General features: G+C 48.4%; 1 protein-coding gene across 4 annotated transcripts in view; it reads left to right on the plus strand.

The window, feature by feature from the left end:
- Positions 1–19,015, plus strand: part of LOC142576702 (small G protein signaling modulator 1-like) — a 272,548-nt gene that overhangs the window by 20,324 nt on the left and 233,209 nt on the right. The window contains exon 1 of one of the 4 annotated variants that reach the window (XM_075686948.1): positions 253–781. The exons of 2 other annotated variants lie outside the window; for them this stretch is intronic. In XM_075686948.1, coding sequence (XP_075543063.1) covers positions 629–781 — 153 coding nt within the window. In that variant the 5' untranslated portion in view covers positions 253–628. Of the gene's footprint in view, positions 1–252; positions 782–19,015 lie in introns of those variants that run through there. One more of the 4 variants, XM_075686947.1, reaches the window with a different exon arrangement.

Consider the following 19,015-nt stretch of genomic DNA (forward strand, 5'->3'; position numbering starts at 1 on the left):
TAAAATCTTCATAAAATGTTTCCATTCACGCATATTACATCTTTACTCACCCACCATGCATGACCAAGCGAAGAAAAGCAAGAACAGACGACCAACTGTTTCAAAGCGAGCGCGAACCTTGTCGTTTGTCCTCCAACTTTAGCGGCCCGCTGATACTTTTTACGTAACATGTAGTCATACACACAATAACAAGTTCTCATAGTTAAACAAAACATATTTTCGCGTAATAATAAAGCTAAAACAGCTTTTCATGTGCTGTTCTAGTAGAAAATGAATCATTGTGACAGACGGAACGGTACTTGCCAAGCGCGTCTTCAAGGTGTCCTGTCTCTACGAGAACGATGCCAATCCGAATCCACAATATACCGGCATTCCCATGCATACCACAGCGCAGCAGCGCCAGATTTCCCTCTAGGCAATGTGGTGAGAAACTCTATGCCCAAGGCCGTAGGGAAACCTGCGGGGAAACCAACGCTGAAACCGAAGGAAGCGCCGTGCCGCAAGCGCCTCATCAATCAGAGTGGCGGAGCGGGCCTCAGCTGCTGCCGTCGCCGAGACGAATTGTTGTGCGTGCAGTTACGCGCGATTTGCTGTTTCTGTCTTTAAGTAGGGTAGACTCGAAGAGGTTATGGCCCTCGCGTCAGCGCCGGCCGCATTCTGCAAGAGCGACTCGCCGACTCGCATCATGACTGTCTTCCGGAGCAAGAGCGACGATACGTCGGCGTCGCTGCTCAGCGAAAACGAGTACAGGGAGAAACTACTGCGGACTGTGAAGAAAGAGGTAATGTGCGCGCTGCCGCGCTGCGACGCACGCAGCAGGTGCGCCGGCTGCCGATTACTCTGCTGCAGCCGCGTCGCAGCAGTTGCGGTCGAGCGAAATATGCGTGATATACTTCCGATCGCTTCACCCAAGGAGTTGCAAAACTCGTTCTGTTAGAGGTTGGCACTGAGATGAAAAAGGCGAAGAGTGCCTGCGCTGCCCAGAGCATGCGGGGATGCTCGATACTAGTGACCATATTGCACAATTTGGGAGTCAGCCCGGCACATATGGGGCCCAACAGAGGCGATTGGCGTCATGCCGTCTGGCTGAAAACGCTGCCTCTAAAATCTTTCGTTTCTCGCTTCGTTTGACAGCTAGCGCACCGTAAACTGCAGGCGTGCGCGCGGGACATGCCTCGTCCTTCAGCAAACGCCTGTTGCGCGCCAGGGGATCCGCGACGTTCGCTTTTGGGTCGATGAACCTCGTGTGACAGTTGCGAAGAGCGCCCGGGGTGCGGATCGCGCGTATCTCGGCCTCGCTTGCGGCGACGCGCAGTTCCGTTTCGGGGCGTCGCGCGCCGCATTTCCGCGCGCCATTCCGGACGCTGTTGTGCCGGAAAGCCTGCTTTACGGTCCGAACGCTGGCAGTTATTGCGCGCTGCGCTGATGCTTACTGCAGCAATAGTATGTGCGATAGGTTTATAGAAATTTCATGCCTTTATTGTGTGCACAATTAAAGTGTGAATTAGAGAAGAAAGGAAAAAAAAAAGCAAACCAAGGTTTAATTGTGCAAATATACTGTCTGGGGCATTAAAATGCACACACACACACACACACACACACACACACACACACACACATATATATATATATATATATATATATATATATATATATATATATATATATATATATATATATATATATATATTATGCATCGAGATGCGTGCGTGTTCTTAGTATTAATGTACACCCACGAGTGTTCAGAAAATAAAGATCTATAGAAGTATAGAGCCATAGAAAATAGATAAATATAGCATGTATTTCATTTAATTAAATAAATTCTTAGCATGAAATGAGCCATACCTTAAAATCTGTTTTTGTTTTAACCCATTCAGTTCACCTAGCTATTAATTTGAACATAGTTGGGCAATGTACACATTAAGGTTGTGGGTTCAGTCCCTAACGGAGACAAGTTCTTTTTGTCCACTTTCATTCCCCTATTCATTATTTTCTACATTTAAGTATCAACCACAGCTTATTACCCCTATGCTTACTACGGCCTCATTGCCTGTGGCTTTATATGGAATTGTGATTAAAATTTTATCTAGTATGACATAAATGCATGTTGTTTAATAGCTTATGTCCCATAGAAAATGAGCTGGTTGCATATGACAGAGGTATTCTCGACAGCAGATATCATAGAGGTCTTGGACAAACAAAAAATATGTTGATTATGGTCTCAACAGCACATGTATGTTGCATTAATTTTCCACTCACAGATGAAGATTTCATGTGCAAGGTTTGCCAGAGTAATTTTGAGTTTTCTATAAAGTGTGAATTACATCATATAATATGACTACACTCTGTGGCCTTTATGTAGCAGCAGTACTAGGACTAGTACTTCCTGGCGAGCCATATTGTGAGTACTTAATTTGCTGGCATGTGTCTATCCTTGCTCACCATTAATTTTCTTAAAGCAAACATTACAAAAGGTTATTTACCAAGAAGCCCTGATTGTTTCTGTTTTATTTTTCTCCTCATTTAATTCTTCCAAATGAAGTGATGGACAAGTTCAGCAATGGACATGCATAGATACACAGGGGCTGGGATATTCACAGATGGCTGCAGTATTTCCCTTCTGCATGCTGACTTAGCAGCTTATTATATGTATGCATAAACACTGCACATGGGTGGATTAATGGGAGGAGAATGGGTAGTGGACCTTCTCCCTACGACGAACCTATGATCTATGAATGAAAAGCATTTTTCTCTGATCTACATATAGTGCCTTTTTAACCATGACCCTCTCCTTTCAAACACTTACGTGTTTGCACTTTGTTCACATTTTAACATATTTCACTTAATTGTGTAACATTATATGGTTGTTAGAATAATTTATTATTGCACACTTCCAGTCTGGGCAAATTTACTGTAATGGATGTGCAGTCTTTTGTTGTAGCGCAAGCTGAACAAGCTATAGCTGTCCTCATGGATGTGCAGTGTAATTTTTATAAAAGCAAGAAAAGACTACAGTGTGATAAAAGACGTACTTATGCAAAGGCTGTGGAAACAATTTGACTTTTTATAAATTAAATATATTTATATCGTTTTAAAAATTTGAGTGTCTAAATTGGTAGCCTCTAGGTGAAGAGTAATATGTAGCGTGTAAATAACACACTTATATTATCTCTTTAATTTTCTATTCCAGGTAGTTAATGAATTCAAGCAAGTTGAAGCCTGCATTTCACATTATGTAGGCTAGCAAATAAATATTAAATAATGAAGCCTTTAAGAGCGCCATGTGAACAATTATTTCACCCTTCTCTGCCTCGCTAAAGTCAAAACTGATACAAAAAAAGAGCAGATATGATGTCAATCTCGCTGTCCCCACATTTCGCGATGCTGGCACTGTAACCACAGGCATGTTTTCATTAGGAGATGTCTTGCATATCACATTCTTTATGTTTAGATTCGATGGCTCTGTTTGGTGCTGGTAGCACACTCAACCTGTGCCATCATTCTGTCACACGTCTTCTGTGACGCGAGAAGTTTTTTTGCTGTCAACATTCACCACAACCAGCATTGAACCCCATGGCTGCTTGTTGCTGAAACAAGAACTGGCCACTTGCAAAGATGCAGCTCATGCAGCCATACCATATACCATTGGTGGCACTAGTTGTAGTGTGTTGAAAGATGGCGGGCAGTCAGGTTTGAAAACGCAGTGCAAAAACAGGACTAGAATGAAAGGAGACAGAATGGGATTGTGCTGTCTGTCAATTGAAAGTTTTATTACATGGAAGCGGGTATATGTACACCTAGGACCAATACATGCAGGGGAGACAGAACCATGTCATCGAACCCAAGTAAGTGACACTTTCGAAAAAGATTGCCTTGATTGACACCATTTGAGCTTTATTTTCATGTTAGTTTCACTTTAAGTGAATCTGGAAATATAAAATCTTTGTTTAGCAATTATAAATCTTGTTACCGACCAGTAAAACGACGAAATTGAAGTTTCAATGCCCATATAAGTGCCTTGTTCACAAAAATAACGAAAATGGAAAAGCATCGCAAAAAGGAAAATTTACAGCACTGCTAGCTGAGAAAAAGAAGCCTGCACAACCTTCTTCATGCTTCAAAATGTGGAATCTGTTCTCTGCTAAGGCCTGACCTTCAATCGAGGCAAATAAAAATGAAATGCATAGTAGAAGGTGCCAGTGGGTACCTTCTTCCGGAAGTTCAAGACAAAGTCCAAACTAACCAACTAGGGCGTCTGCGTCAGCAGGTGTTTGGTGTGTTGCGACACCACATATCTGAGCACATGAGGATAGGGCCCTCCTGCATGTTTGGGGAAAAGGGGGGATCCTGGGATTTGAGCTGGATGGAGGCAACACACCTCTTTGGCCTCGGCTTCAAGTAAACATCACCCCCGGGCTGACCCACCCAGAGGCAATTGATAGTTGCCTTTTCCTGTCCTCCTCTCCAATCTTCGTCTTTCTCTCTCACCTTCCATCTTTCCTGCCTTCTACTCACTTCTTTGTTACTTGCGATCGTCCAGGTAGCAAGACCTTGTGTGAGTAGCCAACCTTGGTCATGTCATATTCAGTTGTAGTGGTGACCTACAGCTGGCGTTTACAGAACCTGTTCTTGCAAGCCCTGCAGCATCCCCTCGTGGGACTCCACGTTGGGTGGCTGGCGTTACTGCTGAAAAGCACATGCTGACTTATGGCTAGTCATCATCATCATTATCATCATCATCATCATCATCATCATCAGCCTGGTTACGCCCACTGCAGGGCAAAGGCCTCTCCCATACTTCTCCAACAACCCCGGTCATGTACTAATTGTGGCCATGTCGTCCCTGCAAACTTCTTAATCTCATCCGCCCACCTAACTTTCTGCCGCCCCCTGCTACGCTTCCCTTTCCTTGGAATCCAGTCCGTCACTCTTAATGACCATCGGTTATCTTCCCTCCTCATTACGTGTCCTGCCCATGCCCATTTCTTTTTCTTGATTTCAACTAAGATGTCATTAACTCGCGTTTGTTCCCTCACCCAATCTGCTCTTTTCTTATTCCTTAGCGTTACACCCGTCATTCTTCTTTCCATAGCTCGTTGCGTCGTCCTCGATTTGAGTAGAACCCTTTTCGTAAGCCTCCAGGTTTCTGCCCCGTAGGTGAGTACTGGTAAGACACAGCTATTATACACTTTTCTCTTGAGGGATAATGGCAACCTCCTGTTCATGATCTGAGAATGCCTGCCAAACGCACCCCAGCCCATTCTTATTCTTCTGATTATTTGCGTCTCATGATCTGGATCCGCCGTTATTACCTGCCCTAATTAGATGTATTCCCTTACCACTTCCAGTGCCTCGCTACCTATTGTAAATTGCTGTTCTCTTCCGAGACTGTTAAGCATTACTTTAGTTTTCTGCAGATTAATTTTTAGACCCGCCCTTCGGCTTTGCCTCTCCAGGTCAGTGAGCATGCATTGCAGTTAGTCCCCTGAATTACTAAGCAATGCAATATCATCAGCGAATCGCAAGTTACTAAGGTATTCTCCATTAACTCTTATCCCCAATTCTTCCCAATGCAGGTCTCTGAATACCTCCTGTAAACACGCTGTGAATAGGATTAGAGAGATCGTATCTCCCTGCTTGACGCCTTCTTTATTGGGATTTTGTTGCTTTGCTTATGGAGGACTATGGTGGCTGTGGAGCCGCTATAGATATCTTTCAGTATTTTTACATACGGCTCGTCTACACCCTGATTCCGTAATGCCTCCATGACTGCTGAGGTTTCTCCATGACTAGTACTATGCCCCTACTCCTTGATCGGCCCCAGAAAAGAGGGTGCACCAAAGTTTTCGAATTTTTCGGGAACCAAGCAGAGATGTTCCCCCCTAACGTGTGACCCACAGTGAAAAACTGGAAAAAACAGTGAGAGCCATGTCACCATTCCTTGTGGCAAAATGTCTGACAGGTGCTACAGGTCCAGGTTATAAAGTAACGGAGTTGACCAGCAGTGACCTCCTCTTGAAACTCCATTTTAAGGAGCAACACGAAAAGCTGCCAAATCTTGTCTCCTTTGGGGACATTCCACTGATTAATTAATTAGTTAATTATTACTGCAGCCTCAATGGGGCTATTGCAGGAGTGGAATGAACAACAAACATACAAACATTCATAAACAAGCTTGTGTGAATTATATCAGTGGTAGTGAACAGATATTGCCCGGTAATGAATTCCAGACTTCAATTGTTGATGTAAAGAAACTGTATTTAATGAAATCAGTGTGGGCAGAAAGGGTTGAGATATTTAGAGCATGGTGACTTCTCGTACATGAGGGTTTGGAAAAAGTCAAATAGTTATCTACAGAGGAGAGGCGAGGAAAATTATTTTAACGTGTGAAGAAATTTTAGTCATTCACATTTGCGACCCCCTGCAAGAGAAGTATGATCAAGTTGGGCAAGAGAGTTAGATGGAATTCCTTGTCATATCTCCTATAAACAAAGTGCACTGACTTTTGTCGCACTGATTCTAGTTGTTTTGATGTCACAGTATTTGTATGGATTCCATACAATGCAGCCATATTCAAGGATGGGGCGAATGAGGGTTATATAAGTAAGAAGTTTAGTTTCTTGAGGAGCAAGACGCAGCATCCGATGTAAGTTACCTAGTCTTTTAAGGGCCTTGTTACAGGTGACATCAAGGTGTTTCGACCATGACAAATTGTGTGTTAGTAGGATACCTAAATATTTGAATTTGAAAACCCTATTTAAAGTAATATTGTTAAAGCCATAGGCAAAGAAGGAAGGGCATGAGCATTGTGTAAAGGACATGGAGACAGTTTTGGAAAAGTTGATATTCATTTGCCATGATTTGGACCAGTTACAGAAGTCAGCAAAATATATGTTAAGGACAACATGATCAGTAGGAGATTTAACTGTATGATATTGTTACGCGGTTAAAAACAGTCAGACTTGTATTTACAGAATATTTACAATAATTATAGCAGCTGACGAGATGGTAGCCAGCGCGCGCAACCCAGAGCGTCGTCTTCTTCCGACCAAGCTAACATTTTCTTCGTCAGCGTGTCACATGACCCCCGGGTCGGAAGCACCGGCTCGGTGCTGGTTAGGAGGCGGGCGAGTGATACAACTTAAGACGCATGACATGGACCACGTCGGAGCGATGCTGAGGCACGGTTGGCTCAAGAGGGGCGATTTCGTATGTGACGTCAGTTAGTTTACGCAAGATACGGTAAGGGCCAGAGTAGCGTGAAAGTAACCTTTCCGAGAGGCTAACGCGTCGCGATGGCGACCAAAAGAGAACCAGGGTGCCTGGTGTGTAATGGACGTCATGATGGCGGGCGTCATATAAACACCGCTGATTGTCCTGCGACTCCACAAGTCGACGTCGGGCAATATGGCGTGCTTCTTGAGCTTTGAGTATGGCTTCACGGGCGTACTCGGACGTGGAATTCAGGCTAGCAGGCAGAATGGTGTCGAAAGGTAGCGTAGGGTCGCGGCCAAGCAAGAGGAAGAATGGAGAGAAGCCGGCAGTATCATGGCAAGACGAATTATAGGTGAAAGTAACGAACGGCAGCGCAACATCCCAGTCGCGATGATCAGTGGAGACATACATGGACAGCATATCAATAAGGGTGCGGTGAAGGCGCTCGGTTAGACCGTTCGTTTGTAGATCGTAAGCAGTAGCAAGTTTGTGTTTAGTCGCGCACGAGTGCAGAATTTCGTTGACAACTTTAGAAAGAAAGTAGCAGCCGCGGTCGGTGAGGAGCTGTCGAAGGGCGCCGTGGTGAAGGATGACGTTCTCTAGGAGGAAGTCGGCGACATTGGTTACACAGCTTGTCGGAAGAGCCCGTGTGATTGCATATCAGGTGGCGTAGTCTGTTGCTACAGCAATCCACTTGTTTCCCGAATCAGACGTAGGAAAAGGGCCTACAAGATCAACACCTACACGGAAGAATGGTTCTGATGGTACGTCAAGTGGTTGAAGGCGACCAGCAGAGAGTGTGATCGGCTTTTTGCGTCGTTGACAAAGGTCACACGCAGCGACATAACGGCAGACGTCATGGTATAGACCAGGCCAATAGAAGCGCCGACGAACGTGGTCGTAGGTCCGTTACACGCCAAGGCAGTCGGACATCCTGAAGCTGGGCGAGAACAGTCTGACGCAGATGCTCAGGCACAACGAAGAGTTGGGCAGGGCCGTCCAGGCGCATGTTAGAGCGGTACAATATACCATCTTGGAGTTGAAACATGCGAAGGGAAGGATTGGGCGTTGTTGAAGTGAGCCATTGAATAAGGTCTTGTAAGGAGGCGTCCCAACGTTGTTCGGCTCCAATATCGCGAAAAGCAGCCAGAGAGAGAACGGTGACAGGTATGCCGGCCGCAGAAACGGCAGGATAGTCGACAGGATGGCGCGACAAGCAGTCCACATCTTGACGTAACCGGCCGGTCTTGTATACAACTGAATAGTTGTATTCTTGAAGGCGCAGAGCCCAGCGGCCAAGGCGCCCTGAAGGATTTTAGAGGGACGAAAGCCAACAAAGAGTGTGGTGATCAGTGATGACTGTGCATTGGCGGCCGTACAATTAGGGGCAGAATTTACCCTCTGCCCAAACGAGAGCCAGACACTTGCGTTCGGTGATGGAATAATTGCGCTCAGCAGAGGAAAGAAGGCGGCTGGCATAGGCAATAACACGTTCTCGCCCTTGTTGTTTCTGTGCCAAGATAGCGCCAATACTGTGGCCACTGGCATCGGTATGGACTTCTGTTGGAGCTGACGCATCAAAGTGAGCGAGAATGGGCGGGGACGTAAGCAGCCCAATCAGCTCGGTGAAAGCACCAGCTTGCTCAGGGCCCGAAATGAATGCGGCGTCTTTCTTGAGGAGCTGATTGAGAGGATGCGCAATGTTCGGAAAATTTCGGACAAACCGATGGAAGTAGGAGCAAAGGCCCAAAAAGCTGCGAACATCCTTGGCACGTGTTGGCATGGGAAAGTCTTTCACTGCCCGTATTTTATCGGGATCAGGGCGTACACTAGAAGAATCAACGAGATGCCCGAGCACAGAGATTTCCCGATGACCGAAGTGGCACTTGGACGAATTTAATTGTAGCCCCGCCTGACGGAAAACAGATAGGATCATCGATAGGCGTTCGAGGTGTATCGCAAAAGTCGGAGAAAAAACGATCATGTCGTCCAGGTAACAGAGGCAGATGGACCACTTGAAACCATGCAGGAGGGCGTCCAACATTCGTTTAAATGTGGCCGGGGCATTACGTAAACCGAAAGGCATCACTTTGAACTGATACAGGCCATCGGGAGTAATAAATGCTGTCTTCTCGTGGTCCATGTCGTCGACGGCAATTTGCCAGTAGCCGGAGCGAAGGTCGATGGACGAAAAATATTGTGCTCCATGCAGGCAATCCAGGGCATCGTCAATGCGTGGTAGCGGATAGACATCTTTCTTTGTTACCTTGTTGAGGTGTCGATAATCGACGCAAAATCGCCAACTGTTGTCCTTCTTTTTAACTAGTACAACAGGGGATGCCCATGGGCTGCAAGAAGGTTCGATGATGTCTCGAGAAAGCATCTTGTCAACTTCGTGTTGGATGATATGTCGCTCAGTAGGCGAGATGCGGTAGGGTCGCAGGTGGATCAGGCTCGCATCACCGGTGCTTATTCGATGTTTTACGACAGATGTTTGTCCTAGAGGGCATTCTCCAAGGTCGAATATATCCCAGTATGAGGCAAGGAGGCAACGTAGTTCTTCAGCACACTCATGAGGAAGGTCGAGAGCAATCATTTTTGTTAGGGCATTCAAGTCTGAAGGGACAGGGGGCAAAGCAAGAGTTGAACACGAGGAGCTGTCACAAGTTAAAGCTGAAATGTGGTAGTCTCTGGCTGGCGTTATTTGTGCCAGAGATATTCCGCACTGGAGTACTTGCGTACAGAGTCCAAAGTTCACATGCGGAAGGCAGGACATGTTGTCCGAAATGGTAACGACGGTGTGAGGAAAAGCGACGTTATGCGAGAGCAGGACATCCGGATTAGGAGATATGATGTAGTCACCGTCTGGTACAGGTGGAACGGGGGAGACACCTATGTAGGTAACGGCACGATGAGGGAGGCGAATATGCTCTGTGGAACATAGCCGTATCGGGGCACTATCGGGAGGGTCAATCATTCTATCAAAGCAGAATGTGTAGACAGAAAGTCAAGGCCCAGGATGAGGTTGTGAGGGCAGTGCTCTCGTACATAAAATAAAACAGAAGTATGATGTCCGGCGACACTCACGCGAGCCGGACATATGCCAATAACGGCTGGTGTTCCACCATCGGCGACTTGGACCACAGGCGAAGGTGCAGGAGTGAGGACTTTCTTGAGACGATTCCGAAGCTGAGCATTTATCACAGATACGTGCGCGCCAGTGTCAATCAGAGCCGTAACAGGCACACCACTACGTTCACTTTAATGAGGTTCCGATGTGTGGGCAAGGTCAGAAGAGGATTTTTGCGTCGGGTCGGTTTGGCAGAATCACCTCCAGGTGCTGCACCCGTTAGTTTTCCGGAAGGGTATACGTGCGCCGGAAGGAGCTAGGGGACGGTGATCGACGAGATGGGGGCGATCGGGAGAAGCGGCGACGTGACGAAGGAGAGCGGCTAGAGCGGGTAGGCAGAAAAGTGTCGCCAGAATTTACTGGCTGCGTTTGCGGGGCGAACCTAGGAGCAGCATGAGGGCCGTGGAATGGGTGGTAGGACCAGCGGGTCGAATTCCACGAAGACCGGCAGTGACGCGAAATATGGCCGATACGGCCACAAGTGAAACATATAGGCCTGTCGTCTGGAGTCGCCATTTGGCCGGGTTGCGATACCGCGTTGGGGCATTCAGGCTGCGGGTGCGTATGACAGTGCTGGACGGAGTGTAGTCAGGCCGACTGACTGAGCCGACGTTAGTGAAGCCAACGTTGGCCAATTCTTGGCGCACAATGGACTGTATGAATGAGACGGTCGCCTGGCAATTGTCGGGGCCATGGGTTGGGATCATGACAGGAGATGCGGCTTCTATTTCACGTCGGATGACGTGGAGGATGTCATCAGAGCGATTTGGTGTGGGCGGACTGCGGAGGGCTTCGCAGGTGGACGTAGCAGCCGTGTTGGGAAGGCGAGGAAATGGCTGGGCAATGCGGCGACTCTTGGCTTCTTCAAACCATGGTATCAATCGTCACTTACAGCGCATACATAGACGGAGGACAAAGAAGGACGACGTAGACAAGCGCTGTCTACGTCGTCCTTCTTTGTCTTCCGTCTATGTATGCGCTGTAAGTGACGATTGATACCATGGAATAACAACTAGCCCGTACTCAAATCTTGCTTCTTCAAACCGCCGGCATTCGGTAATGATGGCTTGCACAGTGGAAGAATTCTTGAAGACAAGGGGATGGAAGGCGTCATCTGCTATGCCCTTAATGACATGTGCAACTTTATCAGGTTCGGACATCTTCGGATCCACTTTGCGGCACAGAGCGAGCACGTCCTGGATGTACTGTCGGCCAAAAAAGTAAACGGACCACGGCTTAGGTGGCCGGAGCGGCTGCGGGGCCACAGCGGAGCGCTGCCATCTCGCTCGGCGCGCTGATGGCGAGAGTGCTCCGAGTGACGCGCCAGACTTCGCCCTCACTCTCACGCCGTACCTCATCACGCTTGATAAATTTCTAGTGCTCCGTTCGGTTGTTCTTGTGCTGATGGTCGCGACGAAGGGGACTGTGCATCGCCTGTAGCCTAGCACAGGACGGCCGCGCGGCATCAAACCGCGGCACTGAGAAGGAACGAAGACCCGCTCTGATTGTTTTACGTATATTCACCTTATCTTTCATATTAATGCATGCCGCCAGCGTCCACCGCTGCTCGGTTTTAGGCGACATCACGCAAGTAGGCGCAATGGCAGCTACGGTGACGCGCGGTCTTTCACGCCGGCGCGACATGTTGCAGAGTGGGAAGCGCTGCGCGGACATCCAAAGCTATAGCGGCGGCGCTCTATGACTCGATGTCAAGGCGAGAAAGCCGTCATCGCGGTCGACGGGAACTTTTCATCGCAGTGAGACCCCCTTCAAGATATGGAATGCTTCCGTGAATAAACTTTCACGACTGACTATAGTTCATCCAATTCGTCTTCCCACTCCTGACGGTACTTTTGTAATGTTACATAACGGTCTACGCATTGTAGTAGGTAATCAAAGCAGTTTTCAGAGGCGTCGCTGATATGAATAATAAACCCACTACGGGAGACAATGCCGGAGAAGTAATCTTTACAGAAAAGCTATACCCACAGTAAAGCTTGACGCCTGTAACTTATCACTTACCTTGCCAGTGAAGCAGCGCACTGACACGGACACAGTGAAGACACACAAGAAAAGACGACACTCGCTGTGTGTGTCGTCTGCGTTTCTTGCGTGTCTTCACTGTGTGCGTGTCAGTGCGCTGCTTCACCGGCAAGGTATGATGATTAATCGACAACTGGCCCAACTTTCCACATTACGTAACTTATCGCGCTGGCGTGAAAGTGCGCGCGTCACTGTAGCCGCCGTTACGGCCAAATTGAACAGCGGTGGACGTCGGCGACATGCACTAATTTGAACGACAAGGTGAATGTAAGCAAAACAGCAATCAGAACGGGTCTTCGTTCCTTCTCAGTGCCGCGGTTTGGTGCCCCGCGGCCGTCCGCTACTGTGCGAAAGCGCCATATAGCTACCGGCGATGCATGGTCCCTTTCGTTGCGACCGTCAGCAGCAGAGCAACCAAACGGCGCACTAGAAATTTATCAAGCGTGACGAGATACCGCGTGAGAGCGAGGGCGAAGTCTGGCGTCACTCAGAGCACTCTCGCCATCAGCGCGCCCAGCGAGATAGTAGCGCCCCGCTGTGGCCCCGCAGCCGCTCCGGCCACCTAAGCCGTGGTCCGTTTACTTTTTTGGCCGATAGTACGTGAGGTAGGATTCAGTGCACGACTGGACACGCGAAGCGATGTCCTTTTGGGCGGTGCGCTGACGTCCAACAGGCTTGTCAAACAAATCTTTGAGTTTCTGTTTGCATATGTCCCAGCTGGTAAGTTCCTCCTCGCGGGTCTGAAACCAGACGCGTGCCGTGCCCACGAGGTAAAATATCAAATTCGCGAGCATGATGGTCTGGTCCCAGTGGTTGCTGGCGCTCACCCGCTCATATAGTTGAAGCCAGTCTTCAACATCAGTCTCGTCGGTGCCACAGAAGGTTCTTGGGTCACGGGGTTGTGCTAGAATCACGGTGGGCATAGGTGCCGACGGGACCGAAGCATCCTCGCCTTGAGCTGGCATTGTAGATGCAGCCAAGGAGCTCCCGCTGCGTATATCCGTCTTGATAATGATCCCGCAACCTCCACCAAAAATGTTACGGGGTTAAAAACAGTCAGACTTGTATTTATAGAATATTTACAATAATTATAGCAGCTGACAAGATGGTAGCCAGCGCGCACACCCTAGACCTTCGTCTTCCGACCGAGCTGACATCTTTTTCGTCAGCGTGTCACAATATAAGATGCAATCATCTACAAAGAAGGCGTATTTTAACTGAGGTGTGTAGGGGGAGATCGTTAATATAAATCAGGAATAAAAGAGGACCCAGTACTGAGCATTGGGGAACGCGTGATGAAAAATGGAGGTGTAATGAAGAAGAAGAGCACAGGAACAAGGCCAGCCAGATCGTCTCTTCCATGCCTGCTGTGCAACCAGTTGGCCAGCCGGATAGCCAGTGCTTGGCACGAGTGTGAGCCGTTCGAGCTACCAGCTGTCCCTGCTCTGCGTCACCTGCCTCCTCGGTTACGAAGAGACGTTACCATCGGAACTGTTCAGTGCACCCATTACAATTGGTGGAGGTGCGGGGTACTCAAGAACATCTACACCCTGGAACTCCGGTCTCGGACTCTGCCTCCCGTCATGCCTGACTCTCGCCAGCCGACGCCGCCGCCACCCCCCGTTGCCTGCTCTGGCGCTGTCCCGCAACGCCATCCAGCGGTTTTCAGCGGTACGGACGAACAGGACGTCAATGACTGGTTGGCTACGTACGAACGGGTGAGCTTGCTCAATCGATGGGATGATACCGCCAAGTTAAATGTCGTCATATTCTACCTAGCGGGAGGGGCTCACCTGTGGTTTAAGAATCACGAAGCCGACTTTCAGTCCTGGTCCGCGTTCAAGACCAGTTTCGCTGCAGTTTTCGGTCGCCCTGCCGTCCACAAGTTGCGCGCCGAGCAGCGGTTACGAGAGCGAGCGCAACAACCCGGTGAAACATTCACCTGTTACATCGAAGAGGTTCTCGACCTGTGCAAACGTGTGGATGCTTCTATGCCCGAAAATGAGAAATTAAAGCACATTTTGAAGGGCATCGCCGATGACATTTTTCAAATTTTGAACGCCAAGAGTCCGCGCACCGTAGCAGAGCTCATAAACTTGTGCCAAAGCTACGACGAGTTGAGAAGGCAACGCGCTTTGACCAGGCGCCCCTCAGTGGCTGACGAGGCCCTCTCTTCCATGACCGTCCTCCCTGATCGCTCCTCCCTGCTCACACTAATCCAAGCTTTCGTTCGGGAGGAAATTGCACGTCAGCTCTCTCTAATGCCCTTTGCTGAGCTACCCCAACAGCAGCCGCTGCCTTCACAGCCTCCTACACAGCTCGCCCCTACGCTCCGGCGGGTTATTGAAGAGCAAGTTGCTGAGGCCCTACCTATGCAGCATCAGCAGTACCCTGTCGCCGCGCCACTTACCTACGCAACCGTCGCCGCGCAGCCTTAAGTTGCTGAGGCTCTACCAATGCAGCATCAGCTGTACCCTGGCGCCGCGCCACCTACTTACGCATCCGTCGCCGCGCAGCCTCCTCGTCAACCACTCGTTGCGCTACATCCACGGCCGCTACCACCCGTTCGTCATCCCGTTCATCGACCTGCTCCTGCGTTTGCTAATCCTTGGCGCACACAAGACAACAGGCCCATATGTTATGCCTGCGGTATTCCCGGCCATGTTGCACGACTCTGCCGCCGCCGCATGCTGCACTCTGATGGGTTGGTGCAGTCGCCTCCCTACGCCGACGTGCAACCTTTTCAAGACACTTATCTTAGTCGGCAGTCGAACAGGCCACCAGCCGAGCGCCCGGTCCTTCCACGGTGTTCGCCTTCCCCGCGTCGCAGCTCGTTATACCCCTTGCGTCGGCGCCCTTCACCCACGCAAGAGCAAAACTAAGCGCCGCAGTTCAGGAGGCAAGAACTGCGTCGCCATCAATCTGTACAAGTCCTCCATTGACGCCTTCGAACGTTGTCGATCTAACTGTGGACGGCCTCCCTACCGTTGCGCTAATTGATACTGGAGCAGCCGTGTCTGTCCTAAACGAACGCCTCTCTCGCGCCTTACGAAAAGTTACGACGCCACTTTCTGGGTTTTCTCTTCGCACAGCAAGCGCCCAGCCAGTGCAGCGTTCAGCAGCTTGCACAGCTAGAGTTGTTATTCAGGGCGTTCTCTATATTGTGGAGGTTGTGGTTCTTCAGTCCTGCTCTCACGACGTGATACTTGGGTGGGACTTTCTTTCGCGAAATAACGCCGTCATCAATTGTGCACGTCCTGAAGTCGAATTATCGCCTCTGTGTGACGTACCCTTCGTCGGCGCCACATCTCTTCCCGCTAAGCTAGTCCTTCGGGAAGACATCACCATACCGCCGTACTCGTCTGCCGTTGTTCCCGTCTTCTGTGGCGCTGTCTCTGGAGGCACTGTCCTCTTCACTCCTTCGGAACTCTTCATAACCCGCAAAGATGTTCCCCTCCCTTTCGCCACGCTTGACATTTCAGCCGGACTCAGCGCCATCGTTGTCTGCAATCCGCTTCCTACAGCCCTGACGGCTCTTTGCGGTGAAGCACTTGGCCATGTTCAGCCTCTTGATGACATGTTTATAGCCGACGTGCCGGACGCTTCGTATACAGAGCTCACCGACTTCTGTGCACTTTCCACTTCTGCTCCGCCATCAGGTGACTTATTCACACCTTTCATTGCCGATGACCTTACTTCCGAGCAGCGCTCCCAGCTTCTTCACCTGCTTGCCCAGTTCCGTTCTTCTTTTGATGTCGCTCAGCCTACTCTGGGTCACACGTCAACCGTCAGCCACCACATCGACACTGGCTCCAACGCGCCATTGCGGCAGCGCCCGTACCGCGTATCCGCCAAGGAGCGTCAGGTGATCAGTGAGCACGTGGACGACATGCTTCAGCGCGGCGTCATTCGACCTTCCAATAGCCCGTGGGCATCACCGGTGGTTCTTGCCACAAAAAAAGATGGTTCCATTCGGTTCTGCGTCGATTATCGCCGTCTCAATAAGATAACGCGCAAAGACGTATACCCTCTACCGCGCATTGACGACGCTCTGGACAGCTTGCAAGGCGCTAAATTCTTCTCTTCGTTGGATTCACGCTCGGGCTACTGACAGGTCCCGATGTCAGCAGTTGATCGCCCTAAAACTGCATTCATTACGCCAGATGGTTTATACGAATTTAATGTGATGCCATTTGGCCTATGCAATGCATCTGCTACCTTTGAACGAATGATGGACACTATCTTACGCGGCCTAAAATGGAGCACGTGTTTGTGCTATCTCAACGACATCGTTGTGTTCGCCCCTGATTTCAGCACGCATCGTCTTCGCCTTAGGCAAGTGTTGACGTCCTTGACCAACGCAGGCCTGCAACTGAACCTGAAAAAGTGCCAGTTCGCCGCGCGCAAGCTCATGATTCTGGGTCACGTCGTATCACAAGACGGCATTTGCCCCGACCCATCAAAACTTCGCGCCGTGGCAGAGTTTCCGAAACCAAAGACACTCAAAGACCTCCGCGCCTTCATCGGCCTCTGTTCTTACTTCAGGCGCTTTGTTCGCAATTCGCATCCATTCGCAGTTCGCATTCGAACTCACCCTTGTTCGCATCAAGGGTGAGATCGTAGAGTTGAAACATACATATTGCGAACGCTGGGAAATAAAGTTTAATATCCAGCCAACCAAAGATGCATTTTTTAGTATAGCAAACAGCTTGTGCATAAGTTTAGGGTGTGAGACAGTGTTGAAGGCCTTTGCAAAGTCTATAAATATAGCATCAATCTGGTCACCTATGTCTTAAAAGCTGTTGATGTCATGAACGAATTCTGTCAATTGTGTTATAGTGCTAAGGCCACGTCTAAAACCTGAAAAGTGCATAAAATTTAGTTAGTTTCGAGAAATTCCATAATATGTTTAAAGATAATGTGATCGAGTAATTTACATGAGTGTGCTGCTGGAGACTGACCTATAATTAGATAACAATTGAAAGTTACCAGACTTAAATAAGGGAAGAGTTGAAGCAAGTTTCCAAAAGGAGGAAGGGTGGCAGTTGAGAGAGATTTTTAAAGATAATTCTTAGATATCTGCTGCACCAAAGTGAGTATCGAACGAGAAAATCAGTCGGGATACCGTTAGGACCACACGACTTCTTGGTTTAGAATTAAGTTAAGTACAGCCTCAGGAAACAGTGATATATCGTCGATTGGAGGGTATGGTTCGGAATCAAAAAGAAGGGTTACAGATTTATCAGTTGTAAAGGCAGAGTGGAAGTAGGTGTTAGAAGAAGAAGCTATTGTGCAGGTGCAGTGCGAACAATAATAATTTGTCGAATAGGAAGTTCTGTTCAGATATGCAGATATTTCTGAGCACACAATGTGATAAATGCTTTGTGTTGATCTTCCTGATATAAATTTTGCAGTTATGCAGCTAATGTAGTGCGCCTCAGCTTGAGGTACTTCATTCTTTCTCGCTTCCCTTGCTTCGATGCATTCTCTCCTGCCAGAAGCAAGTGCAACTTCGTGATGACAAAAAACCATATCCTTGGTTGGCGATTTCTATGCGATGTTGTGCACAGTCAACCATATACAGCTTATTTATTGACTGGCAGGAAATAAAGTCCATGATGCTGGCAGCTTTCAACTTGTTAAAGCTGAAACAATGCGTAAAGGCATCTTCCATCGCAGCAACCAAGTCTTTTAATACCTGAGATGGGTAAAGTAGGCCACCTCTATCCATGTGTTTGGTAAGGCATGACTCTTATGGAAGCAAGCGCGAGTCTTTCGCTTGAAGCAACAGCTGAGAACACTCTTCACACTTTGTTCTCATTAGCATTTTCCTGGCCACGTACCCACTAACATGGTCGGTTATGCGAGAGTCGCTATTTAATCCCACCATTTCACGATGATCTGGCATCACCCAACCTGCTCTTTTCTTACTCTTAACGTTACACCCATCATTCTTCTTTCCATAGCTCCTTGGGTCATCCTAAATTTAAGTATAACCTTTTCGTAAGCCTCCAGGTTTCTGCCCCTTGCGTGAGTACTGGTAAGACACAGCTGGTTATACACTTTTCTCTTGAGGGATAATGGCAACCTGCTGTTCACGATCTGAGAATGCCTGCCAAATGCACCCCAGCCCATTCTTATTCTTTTGATTATTTCAGTCTCATGATCCGGATCTGCAGTCACTACCTGCCCTAAGTATATGTATTCCCTTACCACTTCCAGGGCCTCCCTACCTATCGTAAACTGCTGTTCTAACTGTTAAACATTACTTTAGTTTTCTGCAGATTAATTTTCAGAGCCACTCTTCTGCTTTGCCTGTCCAGGTCAGTGAGCATGCATTGCAATTGGTCCCCTGAGTTACTAAGCAAGGCCATATATCATCAGCGAATCGCAAGTTACTAAGGTATTCTCCACTAACTCTTACCCTAATTCTTCCCAATCCAGGTGTCTGAATACCTCCTGTAAACATGCTGTAAATAGCATTGGAGAGATCGTATCTCCCTGCCTGACGCCTTTCTTTATTGGGATTTTGTTGCTTTCTTTATGAAGTACTATGGTGGCTGTGGAGCCGCTATAGATATTTCATCATTTTTACATACGGCTCGTCTACACCCTTATTCCGTAATA

The sequence above is a fragment of the Dermacentor variabilis genome, chromosome 3 (genome assembly GCF_050947875.1).
Source record: "Dermacentor variabilis isolate Ectoservices chromosome 3, ASM5094787v1, whole genome shotgun sequence".
In the NCBI taxonomy this organism is placed as follows: domain Eukaryota; kingdom Metazoa; phylum Arthropoda; class Arachnida; order Ixodida; family Ixodidae; genus Dermacentor; species Dermacentor variabilis.